Source organism: Lampris incognitus, chromosome 1 (genome assembly GCF_029633865.1).
Source record: "Lampris incognitus isolate fLamInc1 chromosome 1, fLamInc1.hap2, whole genome shotgun sequence".
Lineage (NCBI taxonomy): Eukaryota > Metazoa > Chordata > Actinopteri > Lampriformes > Lampridae > Lampris > Lampris incognitus.
The window spans coordinates 106941904-106958444 of NC_079211.1; the positions used below are offsets into that span (position 1 = coordinate 106941904).

Below are 16541 nucleotides of genomic sequence, written 5' to 3' on the forward strand. Positions count from 1 at the left end.
ACTAAACTGCTGCCCAGTCCATATTACACCAGTCTTAAGGGCTGCCCACACCAAGAACGATAAATGTAGCTATAACGATGTGAGCAGCCACACTCATGAATGATAACTGTTCTGTAAACTGGGCGACATGGTGGCCCAGTGGTTAGCGCTGTTGCCTCACAGCAAGAAGGTCCTGGGTTCCAACCTCAGGTCATCCCAGGTCCTTTCTGTGTGGAGTTTGAGTGTTCTCCCCGTGTCTGTGTGGGTTTCCTCCAGGCACTCCGGTTTCCTCTCACCATAAAAAAGATAAGAAAAAGACATGCATGTTAGGGTTAATACTCCTGTCTGTGCCCCTGACCAAAGCAGTAGGAAGAAATAACTGGAGTTGTTCCCCAGGTGCTGCACGGCAGCTGCTCACTGCTCCTAGCTACACAGCTAGGATGGATTAAATGCAGAGTCAATTTCATTTGTATGTATGTACAAAATTACTAATAAAGAGTATTCTTCTGTTCTAATTCTAAACAGTGGTGCCAAGCACAAGCTGTGTGATCCAGCTGTCACCAGCTTGGGAAAATAGATATTGATGACATGTTACTGCGGTACGTTATGCAGAGAAAGAAAACCAGAAGGGTATGGGTTCATGAAATTCTTAAAAGACAAGAGGAGTTAGAGGAATCCAACACTCTGTTACTAGAATTCTCGTCTTTTTAAGACAAATTTTATTCATACTCCCTTATGAGTCAATATCAATTTGATGGTATCCTGGCGATCATCAAAGAGGATATCAGTAAGGACCAAACAAACTTCAGACCCCATCAGTGCCAAAGACCATTTGGCAGGATGTCTTGGGTAAAATGAGTTTTTATGTGTAATTTACGGCCTAATATTATGTCATATAAGTTTTATACCACAATAGCCAAGATGGATTTTGATTGGCTGTCAGTGTTTCCACTATTCATCAAATCACTCTGAATCGCTCAGAGCGATTGCTCTCTGGCTCTTTTGTGTACCGGTGTACCACGCATATCTATGGCTCTGTTAGCGACGGGTGTTGTTAAACATCGGGACACAAAGAGCCACGCATATCAGTAGCTCTGACAATGACTCCTAGAGGCTAAATATCTGAGTGTCATCACCAGCCAGTCAGACTAGCTTGGTCTAGTCAGAAAGGCATGAACTGAGGAAGCCTCTTGGATGAGAGGTGAAACGTCTTCACGGATATATACCAAGTCCAGTTGCACTTGATTCAACTCCTTTGGATAACCATGACCTGGATGAATGAGAACATTCACAGACGATATGATATTTCAGTAACACAGGGATAATTACACTACCTTTGGGTCTTTTGCTCTGTTAATATTTCAGAGCATTCTGGTCCTATTCTAACCTCTGTTGTTCGGTCTTTGAAAGAAATCTTAGATACAGTGAAAGGGATAGTTTGCAAGTCAGACAGACTTGTGGATACCTTTTTTACGTCTGTGTGTGTAGTTTGAATGTGTGTTTAACAGTGAGTTTAGCCTAGCTCAGTTCAATTGCTGGATGTCTAGTGGGATCAATAGCAGCTCATTAGATGGGGAAATAAACCTTCTCTGAGGCTTATTGTTAATAATTCTTACTCATAGGCCTAGCATTAACAGTTTTTTATAACCCAATGCTTTCACAAGAACATGCAAAATCCTAAATATTAGATTAGTTTTAAATATTTTTCTATAACATTCTTAGAGGGCTAAGCAAAAGTCACCATTCAACTTCAAACTACAAGCACAGGCATAAAAAAGGTATCCACGAGTTTGTCTGACTGAGTAGGACGCATAGTAAAAACCTCAGAAACTGAATTGTCTCCTTAAGAATCTGGTCTTATATAAAGGTCCACGAAGTGATTTCCCCGTGTAGTTTCCCTGAAGGCTCTTCCTCTCCTTCCAAACCAGCCAGTACAACACTGTTCTTGCACACTACCGATACCTTTCGGCAGAGTTGCTGCTGGGCCTCTCTGCTAGATGGGTCAACTCATCCAATAAACTATCACTTCCATTCACGTACAGTATTTGACCCGCAAAATTAACTAAGAAAGAAAATGCTGATGGTAAAGGCATGGGAGTGAACAAAAACAGAAAACAAGCAACATTGGTGTAATTTTAAAATCTTTTGTCCATTTTCAAAGCTTTCCATCTTGGAGAAGGCTACACAAATATTCACCCTCATTTTCTGCTGTCGTTGGTCTCGAAATTTTCTTCTTTAGCCTTTTTTTCTCTTTACGCCTAATTGTTTCAGACTCTAATTTTATGTCAATAATCTTCCATGCTTGATTTGCTTGCTACTCACTGCGCTGAGCAGGCAACAGACTTCCTTACACAGCAGCAGCCTAAACCAATGAACACAAAGCTGTTTTTTTTAATATGGCAAGAAGCCCTTCTGATCACATGGTCTGAACGTGGCAGTGAACATGGGGGCCTCCATGATGGGGACCCATGTTATGTTGAATAAAATAGCTTATTGTAAACCTATGAATCAACCTATGTCCTTTTAATTGGGAATCTTCCTGCCAACGACATCCATAACCCTTTTTAATGCCTCTGCTTATAACAAATTTCCCTCTGCTTTTACGATATCTCTTCCACCTGCTCGGTATTGACAGCCATTAAAGCCAAGTGGTTTCAACCACAAATAAAACAAACTCCCTCATACTGCATTGGACAAACTCCTCAGCCCTCTCCACATCGCCGTGCACTCCTAAAAACTGAGGTAACATGTCCAAATCTTTGATTTTGAGGCAGTGCATATTCTTTAACTGGATTTGCTATATATACTTTGGACCAGTGATACAAACTCCAATTGCAATGAAGTTGGGATGTTGTGTAAAACGTAAATAAAAACAGAATACAATGATTTGCAAATCCTTTTCGACCTATATTCAATTGAATACACTACAAAGACAAGATATTTAATGTTCAAACTGATAAACTTTATTGTTTTTTTTGCAAATATTCACTCATTTTGAATTTGATGCCTGCAACACGTTCCAAAAAAGCTGGGACAGGGGTATGTTTACCACTGTGTCACATCACCTTTCCTTTTAACAACACTCAATAAGCGTTTGAGAACGGAGGACACTAATTGTTGAAGCTTTGTAGGTGGAAATCTTTCCCATTCTTGCTTGATGTATGACTTCAGTTTCTCAACAGTCCGGGGTCTCCGTTGTCGTATTTTGCGCTACATAATGCACCACACATTTTCAATGGGAGACAGGTCTGGACTGCAGGCAGGCCAGTCTAGTACCCGCACTCTTTTACTACGAAGCCACGCTGTTGTAACACGTGCAGAATGTGGCTTGGCATTGTCTTGCTGAAATAAGCAGGGACGTCCCTGAAAAAGACGTCGCTTGGATAGCAGCATATGTTGATCCAAAACTTGTATGTACCTTTCAGCATTAATGGTGCCTTCACAGATGTGCGAGTTACCCATGCCATGGGCACTAACACACCCCCATATCATCACAGATGCTGGCTTTTGAACTTTGCGCTGATAACAATCTGGATGGTCCTTTTTCTCTTTAGCCCGCCGGACACGACGTCCATGATTTCCAAAAACAATTTGAAATGTGGACTCGTCAGACCACAGCACACTTTTCCACTTTGCGTCAGTCCATCTCAGATGAGCTCGGGCCCAGAGAAGCCGGCGGCGTTTCTGGTTGTTGTTGATATATGGCTTTCACTTTGCATGGTCGAGTTTTAACTTGTACTTGTAGACGTAGCGACGAACTGTGTTAACTGACGATGGTTTACCAAAGTGTTCCTGAGCCCATGTGGTAATATCCTTTACAGAATGATGTCGGTTTTTAATGCAGTGCCACCTGAGGGATCGAAGGTCACGGGCATCCAATGTTGGTTTTCAGGCTTGCCGCTTACGTGCAGAGATTTCTCTGGATTCTCTGAATCTTTTGATGATATTATGGACTGTAGATGATGAAATCCCAAAATTCCTTGCAATTGTACGTTGAGAAACGTTGTTCTTAAACAGTTGGACTATTTGCTCATGCAGTCCTTCACAAAGTGGTGAACCTCACCCCATCCTTGCTTGTGAATGACTGAGCCTTTTGGGGATGCTTCTTTTATACCCAATCATGACACTCCCCTGTTTCCAATTAACCTGTGGAATGTTGCAAACAGGTGTTTTTTGAGCATTCCTCAACTTTCCCAGTCTTTTGTTGCCCCTGTCCCAGCTTTTTTGGAACGTGTTGCAGGCATCTATTTCAAAATGAGTGAATATTTATAAAAAACAATTAAGTTTATCAGTTTGAACATTAAATATCTTGTCTTTGTAGTGTATTCAATTGAATATAGGTCGAAAAGGATTTGCAAATCATTGTATTCTGTTTTTATTCACGTTTTACACACTGCCCAACTTCATTGGAATTGGGGTTTGTATTTCATTATGTGCTTTCAAGGGCCATTTGTATGCAGGTTTTCATTCTGCGTTGAGCCCTCAATACTACACAAGCTGACTCACTTTCTTGTCCTCCCCTGTGTGGTTGTTCTAATTAGTAAATTCGGCTGCTGCAGGTGCCTCAGTAGCTGAATGGTTACGGCGCATGCCACATAACCGCAATGTCCCTGGTTCGATTCCAGTTAGTGACCTTTGTTGTATGTCGTACCCATCTCTCTCTCCCTTTTTTCCCTGTCTGCCACTTCACCATCCTCTATTCAGTAAAGGCATAAATGACAAAAAAATTATATATATCAGCTGTCCCTCCATGGCACACGATTATCACTGCCCTAGCACTAGAACGACCAAGACAGTCATTTTGACCGTTTTGGATTTTCAAAGTTTAATAACTTTGTGAAAGAAAAAAAAAAGATACAGACCTGCCGTTCCCTGAATGCTCCTAAAATTGCATATATTTGCATTAAAATGAGTTTTAGATCAATTGCACAAAAAAAAGTTGTGATAAGATCTACCTAAAACGACCATGAGTGGTCAAAATGTCCGCTTGTTTTTAATTTGCGCATGATCCCCCACGTCATGTCAATATTTATGGCATGTTTTGGTCACATCATTTCCTCCGTGAAGTTCATTTTTCTGTCCTAGAAACACACTAGCGTTCTCCAGTGCAGAGAAATATTCTAAACTTGATTTTTGATTATTGCCAACATGTCTGTGTACAGACACCGTTACAGATGCACCATGACTACCACCGAGGCGTTGCAGTATTTACAGGCATTGGACAGTGGCCATTTTAAATTGTTTGAAAATAGTATTAAAAGTTCTTAAAATTTCGATTTTGGTGTCAGTCATTTCCTAACAGACATACTAACATATGCAATGCATTAATATCTCAGTTGGGTATTTATCGTTACAGAATGTAGAATTTAAAAACCGGCGGTCATGTTGACCGCCCATGGTTGTTTTAGGTAGGAGTGAAATCCCGGTTGTAGTACTGGCCTTGCTCTCTGGAATGGAATTCCCCTCAAAATAACACTGCCTTGCTATCGTACTTAAAGTCCTCCTGGTGGTCCTCGGTTGGTCCTTGACTCTCAAAGACAGCATGAAATGAAAATTGACTGTTCTACATTGTAAACTAGTTTCCCCAGTCATATTTATGCACTTTTTCCACAGCTTGCACCAACAAAAAAAAAATCTCAAAATTTATTTTTTACTTATTTTACATCATATCACCGTAACGATTTGTGATTTCGTCACCGAGTCCAAGCAGGCAGACGAGCAAAATATTCCAGTCAATATCATAAAATGTTTTGTATGAGCCAATCAAATCACATCCCTCCCTACGTTTTGTACCACCCAGCAGTAAAAATAAATGCAGTCATGTCAGTATGCAAAATCATATTCTCTGGTAAGAGTGTTGATAAAATATATTTGACATTTAAAATTGTGAGTTACACTGGGTAAATTAAATATAGCAGTGAACACCAATAAACTTTACTGAATATATAGATGATTAATATCATTTTGTAGCCTACGCAGTCCACATTTACAGTTTTTGTTTGGGGTTTTTTTTGTGGGGGGGGGGGGGTTTGGAATTTTTTTTCTCCCTTTCTCCCCCCAGTTGTATCCATCCAGTTACCCCACCCTTCTAAGCCATCCCAGTCGCTGCTCCACCCCCTCTTCTTATCCAGGGAGGGCTGCAGACTACCACATAACTTCTCCGATACATGTGGAGTCGTTGCCAGCCGCTTCTTTTCACCTGACAGTGAGGCGTTTCATCAGGGGGACGTAGTGCGTGGGGGGATCACACTATTCCCATTAGTTTCCCCTCCCCCCGAACAGGCACCCTGAATGACCAGAGGAGGCGCTAGTGCAGCGACCAAGACACATACCCACATCCGGCATCCCACCCACAAACACGACCAATTGTGTCTGTAGGGATGCCCGACCAAGCCAGAGGTAACACGGGGATTCAGTCCAGCGAGCCCCGTGTTGGTAGGCAACGGAATAGACCACTACACTACCCAGACGCCCAACATTCACTGTTTTAAAGAATTGCTCAAAACTAACTTGCACTCCACAAGGCAATCAAATTAAATTAAAACAAAACTTTGCTAGCATATGAATCTGAGATCATATGCTTTGTGGTCCTAAGAGGCACAAATTACTGTAGTTCTTAGTCAAACAATAATGAACTCACTAATCCTGTCTGGAATGTACTCAGCATCATAATCTTTTCAATTGTAAGAGATGAGATGCTGTGATAATAAACATGAAAGACAGTGACTTGGTGATTGGCAAATGAGTTGCATTGAAGATCATCGTTTTTGCATACTGACACCTATGGTGATGCATGATATTTACTGTGATGCTTAAGCCCTCCAAATCCAAGAGGTTCATTTGAGATGAAACAGTCACCAGTGCTGTTGTATCAGCACTTTCCCCAGCACCAAAAAAAGCAGACGTTGTTGAACCTGGGTCTTAGCTGTTGATGTTGTACTATCTTGCCCTGTGATGGCCTGGCGGCCTGTCCAGGGTGTCTCCCCACCTGCCGTCCAATGACCCCAGGGGTAGGCTCCAGCATCCTCGCGACCCTGAGAGCAGGATAAGCAGTTTGGATAATGGATGGATGGATGTCGTACTATCTATTGCTAAAGGTCTTCTACCAGCTTGATGTGCCGTATCTGCTCATTGGCAGATTACAACAACTTTGCTCCTTCTTCAAACTTGCCACTGTTCTCCTTATTCTGCATTTGGTTGCTATGGTGACAGAATATGTAAAAAGCTATGCACCGTATTATTCTTGGGAAAATCCTATCAAATATAGTCAGGTGGCTTAGGACCAGATTTGAGAAGGATTGGGACATGCCGGACAAAAGCACCAAATTTTTTCCACATGCTCTCCATCACCATAGCTTTCAATTTTTGATTGGAGCCACTTCATCGAGATGGCGGATGGCCGCCACGTAAAATCTTTAAGTGCCAATATCTCAGCTTCCAAGCCACTTAGAAGGTCAATCTTGATGTCAAAATATACATTTTCTGGGTCAATGAATGCATTAAAGCTATTGAGAATATCACTAGATTATTATTTGTGCCAAGATCAAATAAATATGTTCATTCTGACAATGTATTTACATAATTTTCAACTCAGTTCCTAAACGGTCAGACATACATTAATATAGGTCATATATGTACATGTACACTGAAAAACTGACAACATGCATGAATTGAATTTAACTTTATTATCTTCACTAAGATAATAAATCATATTCTAAGATAAAGTATATTCAAATTATGTCACATTTACAACTGCAAAGATCTGTGCAATTCCAGTGTGCCTTCTTGCATGAGCACCTTGCACCACAACTACTTGTGCTTTGACAACTGCACTTGACTAGTTCACTGCAGGCTTTTGACGCCATCGGTAGAATGCTCCACACAGGAAGCCAGACCTGGCTGTCTCCATCCAGTGTCCATCCCCATCCTTCTGGACTGGGTGTCGGCTGCTGGGCCAGTTCAGATGTCGCCCAGATCCCAGACTGGTAAACAACTCGCTTCACGTGCTGCAGCAGTGAATCTTGCATTGGTGGAATGTGTTCCATCGTTTTGTTCTTCTGGCAGAACAACTCTCTCCGTGCTTCATTGACAGATTCCAAATCACTCGTCTCGTCGTAAAGGACAACTGTGTAGTGCTCCAGAAGTCGAAAGTGTTGGGCATCTATTGTCACGGGAGTGTGCGGATTCGCTGCCATGTAGTTGAAGGCCTGCGTGACCTCGGGGTAGGAATTCCAAGCCACCCATGCTGACTTCTTCCCCTTACCACAGAATGCTGAGGTTGTGTCACAGCCTGTGTAACAGTGGAAGATGGGAAGTGCTGTGGACATGTCTTTGCCCAGAGCATGGCTGATGGTATTTATATGAAGATATGTGTAATTCTTGCCAGTGCCAAAAGCGACCCAGATGTCTGCAGCCTGATACTTGGTGAGCAGGGCATGGAACTTGCCAATGAGGATAACGACAACATCTGTATCCACAGTGCGTACCAAGCAGGTAGAAGAGCCATGCTCCAGGGCATCAAGCAAGTGAATCAGTATCCTGGTATCGGCCTCTTCATGGTTACATGGCAGCATGGAGTGGCTGGTGTCTGTGCCGACCACTCTGATGCTGGATGTAATGAAGACTAGCTTGCCCTCTGGCCACACAGTGGATGCAATCTTCGTGGAGAGTAAGGCAAAGAGTTCCTGCTTATTCATGGGATCATGCAGGAAATCTGGCCAATTCCCTGGCAGCTTGTTCTGACCAGCCACCTTCCATCGTATCCCTTTGCCTCGCTTCTCCCTTGTTGACTCTTTTATGCTGCTGGTGATGTAAGTATCCCACACCACATCAACTCTTTCGGAGGTCTCCAAGTGTTTCATGATGTGGGGAACAAAGACAAAACTGGCATATTCATCGAATGTGGTAATATTGGTAGGGGATAGGAAGTGCACCACGGCAGCTCCGTCAAGTACTTTGACATCAAAAGTACCGGGAGGTTCCTATTGTGTCTTCTGTGTTAGAACATTTAGCAGATCGGACTTCTTTCCCAGCCGTAGTTTCCCTCTGTCAGATAGAGAGGGAGGGTATGGATGGTTTTCATGCTTAAAGAAGGTGCTCAGGTCCCCCTCTCTGTGTTGCATGGCTATATATAATCGGGAGAAGAGTGCCACATCATCCTTCAACATTGAGATCTGCCCTGCCTGCTTGGTCTTCGTCTTGGGTGTTGGGCATCTGAAGAGCGGCAGCGAGTTCTTTTTGGTGGGCTCATGAATGGAGTGAGAGCGGTCCATGATCACTGTCTTATGGTACTTGTTGTACTGATCTCTGCCCACTGATTCCACTGTGCGGACTGTGTTAACCACAGACTCATCAATCACATTTCGTGTGTCCAGCGTTAGTAGCTCGGGGGTATCATCTAGGAATGGATTGCTCATCCCACTGATGGTGTGCACCAGAGCTAGTGCTTGCTCTTTGAATGTCTTCTGTGTAGACATTCCTTCTTCATGGTGTTGTTGTTTATTGCCTTCTTCTAAGATATACTCCTGCTCAAACTCTTTTAGGAGTCGTGCTTGTTCAGGCCCTGCGATCATCCACTTCTTGAATGCTGAGGGATTCTCGGTGAGTCCCACTGCACCCCCAGAACCCTTCACCAGATCGTTATTCTGCTCATGAGCCTGGTCTATCGGTATGCTTTAGAATCTGTTTGTGGTCTTGGGAACAACCCAATGGCCATGTTATTTAAATTCATTGTGAATGGACGTGGGCAAGCTTTCCATGTCACGAATGTGGACAGGTATCCATCGGGCATAGTTCTGGTGATCAAGGATGAAGAACCATGGAACGAGAGCCTTCAGTGACTCCACATAGAGGGGAAAATCCTGTTCTCTGTGGGCCCGCACAAATATCAGACCCAGAATTTCCATGTTGAGGATGGTATCCCAGTACTGGAATGTTGGACTCTTGGTGATCATATCTTGTCTCCAAGCTTCTTTGGTCTTCTCATCATGTGGTCCCTCAGTCAGCATGTCCAAGAAGGCATCCTGCTGCAGCTTCGCCAGTGCCAGAGCCCTCACTTGGTGGGCATGTCTTGTCCTAGTGAGGTGGGATGCTTTGAGGAAGGAGTCGGCTGTGCCAGAGGATGCAATGCCAGCCTCAATCAGTGCAGTGGTCCATCCAGAGGCCTCCAAGTAGTCGCCATATGTCTTCCACATTGCCATTTCAATATGGAGACCACCAAACATGACTACACATTTGTCTTCCCCATGTGTTTGAGGCCAGTTCCACTGAGCAGATTTGGCCAGTGCGTACAGTGGTGCATCCACAGCCATTACTGGGATCTGCCCTGGATTCAGAAACTGTGTGGCTTCACGCTGTACATCCATCCCATGCTTGATCATGGAAGCTTTAGCAGCCTTCTCATAGAACAATGGCAAGAGCTGTGTGAGAGCGGGCTGTAAATCATCTGATACATCGTGTAGAGATGCGTGGTAGGCCGACCAGGCCACAATGTGCCCCCCTTATCTAGCTCCTGCTTTTCGATCAACTTGAGTGAATGCTTGAGCCAACATTTCTCTTTCATATGTGCTCTACCCAGGTGTCCCATGAAAGCTTTAATCGGATTGGGTGTCTTGGGAACAGCCACATTGGCCTTCTTGAGTGCAACCGCCGGCACAGTGGTGAAGTTGTCAGGCAACCGATGATTTTTTCTTTGTTTCTGGCGAAGGCATGCCTATTCCATCCTGGAAGTGTCCCACATTGGACTTGGAGGGGAACTGAAAGAGACTGATGCCTGTGCCATGGAAGGACCCTTTAGCTGTGGTACTTGATGAGTTATGATCAAGGTTGTCTAGGGCACTCACAGTGAACAGCCCTTTATGTAGCTGAGCAGGACACACAACACCATTCTTCTCAATGTTCTCACAGACAGCAGTAGCCAGCTGATTCTCCACTTCCACAACCCGATCATAGCTTACACTGAGGCCCAACTCATACAGCTGTAAATTATCTAATATCAGAAAAAATGGTCACCTATTGATATTCTCAATAGCTTTAATATATTTGTTGACCCAGAAAATGTATATTTTGACATCAGGATTGACCTAAGTGGCTTGGAAGCTGAGATATTGGCACTTATAGATTTTACTTGGTGCATCCGCCATCTTGATGAAGTGGCTCCCATCAAAAATTGAAAGCTATGGTGTTGGAGAGCATGTGGAAAAAATCTGGTGCTTTTGTCCGCCGTGTCCCCATCATTTTGCTAAGCCGCCTGACTAATAGTTGCTATTACAATAAGAAAGTACATAAGTGTTCATGATTTGGATATTTGTGAAGTAGCTATTGCCGATTAGCTATATATTGCCTAGTTAGTTAAATTTCGCTAGGGATAGCAAACATCAAAAAGGACATTTGTTGGCATGTAAAACTTAAGCTTTAAATTGATCATCTTGGTAGAAATCTTTACCATCAAAAGGAAGCTCTGAACATCTAGGTGTCTGTTTTATATAAAATACACATTTTCGTGTGCGGACCACTGTCATAAATGTGAACGATAGCAAAAGGTCCAAACAGTTTCACCCCTCCTCAAGCAAAAAAGACAAGCAAATTCAAATAAAAGTTTAGTGGGGTAACCAGCCGGTTTGCCAACATGTGCTGTTTTCAAACACCATTGGTGGATATCTGCCCCTGAGTAAGGCAATGGAAAGAAGAACTGCAATTGGTCGCCGGACGCTGCAGCTGCCCACTGCTCCTATACAGCAGGATGGGTTAAATGCAGAGAACAAATTCATTGTAAGAATACAATTCGTTTTAAGAATACAATTTCAAATAAAGCAGCTTTCATTCTTTCATTTCATATCGTTCCAATCACCCCAACTTTTGCATCGTTCACTGAGGATTACAAGTGTGAGCCCAGCCTTTGGGTTGAGGGCTTAAATGGCAACAAAAAACATTCAGCCAGCCCAGCTCGTTTTGTTTTTGTTTGCAGAAATCTGGGGAGTCTTTTATTATTTTTGAATTGGTAGCACTCAGCAACCCCTACTAATACTTGCTGCCATATAATGCCTCAAAAGCTGAGATATTAGCCATCGTGTCTTTCAGGAGCAGTGCGCAATATTCAATGGTTTCTGTCTCCTTGCTTTTAGCTTTTCAATGACATCAGCTGTCTGTACAAGCCGACCGCAGACCCCAGTTCTCCGGAGCCACTCACATCTCCCACCCAGCAAACACAGCGTCCACTTAATCAACCTCCAACCACTGGTGGAGACCCCCAGCCAGACCCATTTTTTACTGACCACGCGACCAGCTGCCTGCCTCTGTCCCCCAGGGTTGAAGGAGACCCTGAAAGGGCCAAGCAGGGCGGCAGTGCAGACTTCCAAGTTAACCTCCGCTGCTCCTCCACTGGCCCACATAGTCACTTTCAGAACTACTTGACCAACAGCGACCTGTGTGGAGAAGAGAGGGGAGAAAGGGAGGAAGTGGAGTTTCACGGTAGGAGCAGCCAACGAATGGGGGTAGCGGGGAGAATCGTTGTGAGGGGGAGAGAGGAGGAGTGGATACAGACATATCCCATAAATCGTCACCTCCCCACCCAGCCTCCACACTCTACTGATGAAGATCTGTTCCAGTGTGAGCCCGTGTTTGATTTTGGTGCCAGTTTGCTACAGCCAGCCTGCGAAAAAAACAATCCAACATTCTCCCACACCACAGCATACAGTGACCATACACAACCAGATAGCCACAACATGACCCCAGCATGGCTGTCCCCCACAAGCATGGTGCCATTGGGAGGAGGTCAGGATGGTGCTAGTTGGACAATAATCACTGGAACAACTTCTGCTTATGGCTCCAAAAGCAGGATGGGAAGAGAGATGAAAAGGAGTGCAGATGCGGCAGGTATGGCTAGCACAGGTGAATAAGTACCGAGTTTCTGGAGAGTGTCTGGTTTTAGTGTTTAGTGACACAGTGCGTGAGTGAATATTACATCATATCCTGCGTGTTGGTAAAAGACGGCATTCATATTTACGAGGGAAGGTCTGGTATCACCTCAGGAACCCAGAAGTTGTATCCCATGCTGGAGAAACATATCAGGGATTGGATTTCCAACAAGACCCGTGTATGTGAAAGTTGATGTTTCAAATGGGGAAAGGCGAATGGAAATAACACATTTTGAAGGAAAAAAAATTCAGTGTCTCAAAAAAGTTTATACACTTGCTTGAGGTGGATTTCACTACTGTCGATAAGAGTTCATGCGCTAAATGGCTGATGGAAGCGCATTTGCCAAACTAAAAGTGAAATGCAAATAGAATTTAATCACGTGATCGGCTGTTTCTTAATTTTAATTTGTCCATCGTTGTTGTGTGTTGAAGTATGGGCATATGACAAGTAAAACTACATGCAATGTTTTATTCATTCAAATATATCTCATGGAAACAATTCGGATTTTATTTTTTTGCGACTTGAGAAATGTTCACTTGAAATTTTCTTGTTAGTAACTGTCTCCTGCTACCCTGCAAAAATAAACACATTGAACATAAATTATAATGTAGTATTTTGAGTTAACTGATAGCCTATGGTAACAATAATTTTATTCATGTAACAGTAACTTAACATTAATGTTGTAACATTAGGGATGGGTACTGGGACACTGATAAACGGGTACCAGTGCTGAATTATTAAAGACCGTAGTATTGATAGGCTCAGGCATTAACAGTTCTACTGTCAGTATTGGAGAAATTAAGACAATACATTTTCTGTTTATGTAGGCTACATGAACGTTATCTTGCACCTTTTAGCTCACCAACACCGTTTCTAATTTGCAATAAGGTTAAGACATTTGTCTGTGATGTATTTTCACAATTCCCAATACAGAAGAGAGAAATGTTAATTCTGTTCTTAATTTTTTTTTCTTTAAAAATTAACAAAAAGAACTGGATCAATAAAAAGTATCATTAAGAGTAGTAATACCGTTAAAATCTAAACTAGACCCATTCCCATTATGGCTTTGTGTGATAAGGTGTACCAGCACATCTATCAGCACAGACAATGGTAGTGTTGTCAGTGCTGCTTCTTTGGTACACCTACATCCACCAGAGCCAATGTTAATCTCCAGCTCTGTTTTTCCTGCTATGCCAGCATCACAGAGTACCAAGACCAGCCTGACACATTTTTCACTTTTTCATAGTTTTTAACCTGTAGATGTCAGCAAACCCACTAGAATGGTCTGGTGTTTTGTTACTCTAGAAGTTATTTAAAACACAGTGGAGACTCACATCCACACATGTACTCGTAAACACACAATAGACAAATTTTGTGAAAAGAAACCTTACAAAAACACTGCAGCGATACACAGTCACAGTCGGGGCTCTGGCACAGACACTGATGGAAAATGAGGGCACAACAACCCATTTATCAAAACACAGACATTAAAAACACCAAAGTTAAAACCTATTTTAAAAAACTAAAAAAAATTCTACACACAAAGAATGGGAAAAACTCATAAAGTCTACCCCAATAGAAAATTATGTCATTGAATCGCAAACGGGAGATGGAGAGAGGAGAATAATTTGTAAACTATATCAAATCTTGTTGTCTATGAACCAGGGTGGCTCATTAAATATAAAGCAGAGATGGGAATCAGAATTAAACGTGGGTATAACACAGGATACCTGGAAGGAAATATGCACAGAAGCAAACCCAGTGTCAAATTCAAACACATGGAAGGAATTTAAGTGGAAAGTAATCTCTAGATATTTTTGAACGCCAGAGATAGTGTCAAATATGGGTCCAACTCACACCAGTTCATGTTGGAGAAACTGGAGCACAAATTGGAAATTATACTCACATATTTTAGGTAGGTAGGTAGGTAGGTCTTTATTTCGAACATAGAAAGCAAATGTAATTTTAAACACAGTAAACAAACAAACAAACGTTACATGTTCGAAAAGGAGCAGGAGGAAGTTTCTACTTATAATATCCTGCCCCTCTCTGATGCTTGATCTATACAGTCTCATTAATAAACTTTTTTTCCACATCAGTGTGCCTTACTCAATGACTTACCTTGTCAATGAGTCAAAAAATAATAATAGCGGTAGTAATGATGGAAAATGAAAAAAGAAAAATAGTGGAAAAAATTAAATTAATTTGTGTGTGTGTGTGTGTGTGTGTGTGTGTGTGTGTGTATGTAAGCAAAGGAATTAAAGCAATAAAAATACTGAAAACAAGCAAAAAATAAACCCAGATAATAAAAGCAATAATAATGGTGTCTCATTAGAAAAAGAACGTCGACAGCAATAAAATACTGGGGAAAATCCCCAACAATAAAAACAATAATGAGGAAAAACAATAATAGCATGCACCAAGGTATCATTGTCATGAGAAGCAAGGCCTCCTCCTCATCCTTATACCTCTTTAAAACTGTTTGATGGTTTTGAAATGATTTAAACTTGTGCTTTCCTTGAGTTCTTGATCTAAACCATGCCACAGGCTAGCTCCAGTTAGAAGTACACATACTTTTGCAAGTGGTGCGAATACTTTGTTTTTTAAATTTCAATATTCCTCTTAAATTATACCCACCCTCTCTATCTGAGGACAGTTGTTGTATGTTGCCAGGAAGTAGATTATTTCTTGCTTTGTACAGCATTTGTGCAGTCTTATATTCTACAAAGTCCATGAACTTCATGGCCCTTGAATTTAAAAACAGTTTGTTGGTGTGTTCCCAATATCCTACATTGTTCACTATCCTTATAGCTCTTTTTTGTAGTACACATAGCGGTTACAGGTTGCTTTTGTAAGTATTCCCCCATACCACCAATCCATTATTCAAATATGGCAGGACAAGTGAGCAATACAGTAAGTACAAAGTTTCATGATCCAGAATGACATGCTGCAGGAGTACAGGTCGGGGAGGTGTTTCGGCACGGACGAGAGAGGGGAGGGACGGTGGACGACGGAGCCGGAGGGGAGCGGAGCGTGAGCGCGATACAGATAACTTCTGTGTTGTATGTTAAGTTTAGAGTGCACAAACCATTGTGTAATTTATATCTTAGGATTGTTTACACAACAGTCGGGAGAGAGTATAAATTATATAATGTCGGAACGTGAGGAATTTCTACCCGAAATTCAAAGACCGTTTAGGCGTGTGCTACTGCTAATGCTACGCGCTCGACGTGTAGCATAGAGTCTGTTCATTTGCTATCTTAAGTTTAACTAGCTCAGTTGAACTGTTGGAGGGGTGAGCTGCTGCTTCCAACCACCAGAGGGCAGAGCAGAGACCTGGGACGAAGTCTGGAGCAACCAGGGCTTCACTTAGCGTGTTTCTGGCGACGCGGGAGAGAGGATAGACATCAGACGGTGACTGTGTGAGATGCCAACCTGCTGCTAAACCGGCAACCGTGACGGTTGAAGAAAGACAAACCAGGAACATTGTCTCAGGTACCACACTTGTTCTTTTGCTCACGGAGGAACGAAGGGGCCATTAAGTTTTGGGCCACAACGATCACAAGCACCAAACCAGGCCTGCAACTTTATATTTTGGTTTAACATAATTTTGGTTTTGCCGGCTTTAGGGGACAGTATCCAGGTGT

The 16541-nt window shown here is 42.5% G+C and overlaps 1 protein-coding gene across 1 annotated transcript in view; it reads left to right on the forward strand.

Moving 5' to 3' along the window:
- Window positions 1–16541, forward strand: part of LOC130111519 (protein shortage in chiasmata 1 ortholog) — a 106713-nt gene that overhangs the window by 73032 nt on the left and 17140 nt on the right. Inside the window, exon 25 of the mRNA XM_056278744.1 lies at window positions 12102–12867. Within this exon, the coding sequence (XP_056134719.1) occupies window positions 12102–12867 (766 nt within the window). The remainder of the gene's footprint in view (window positions 1–12101; window positions 12868–16541) is intronic.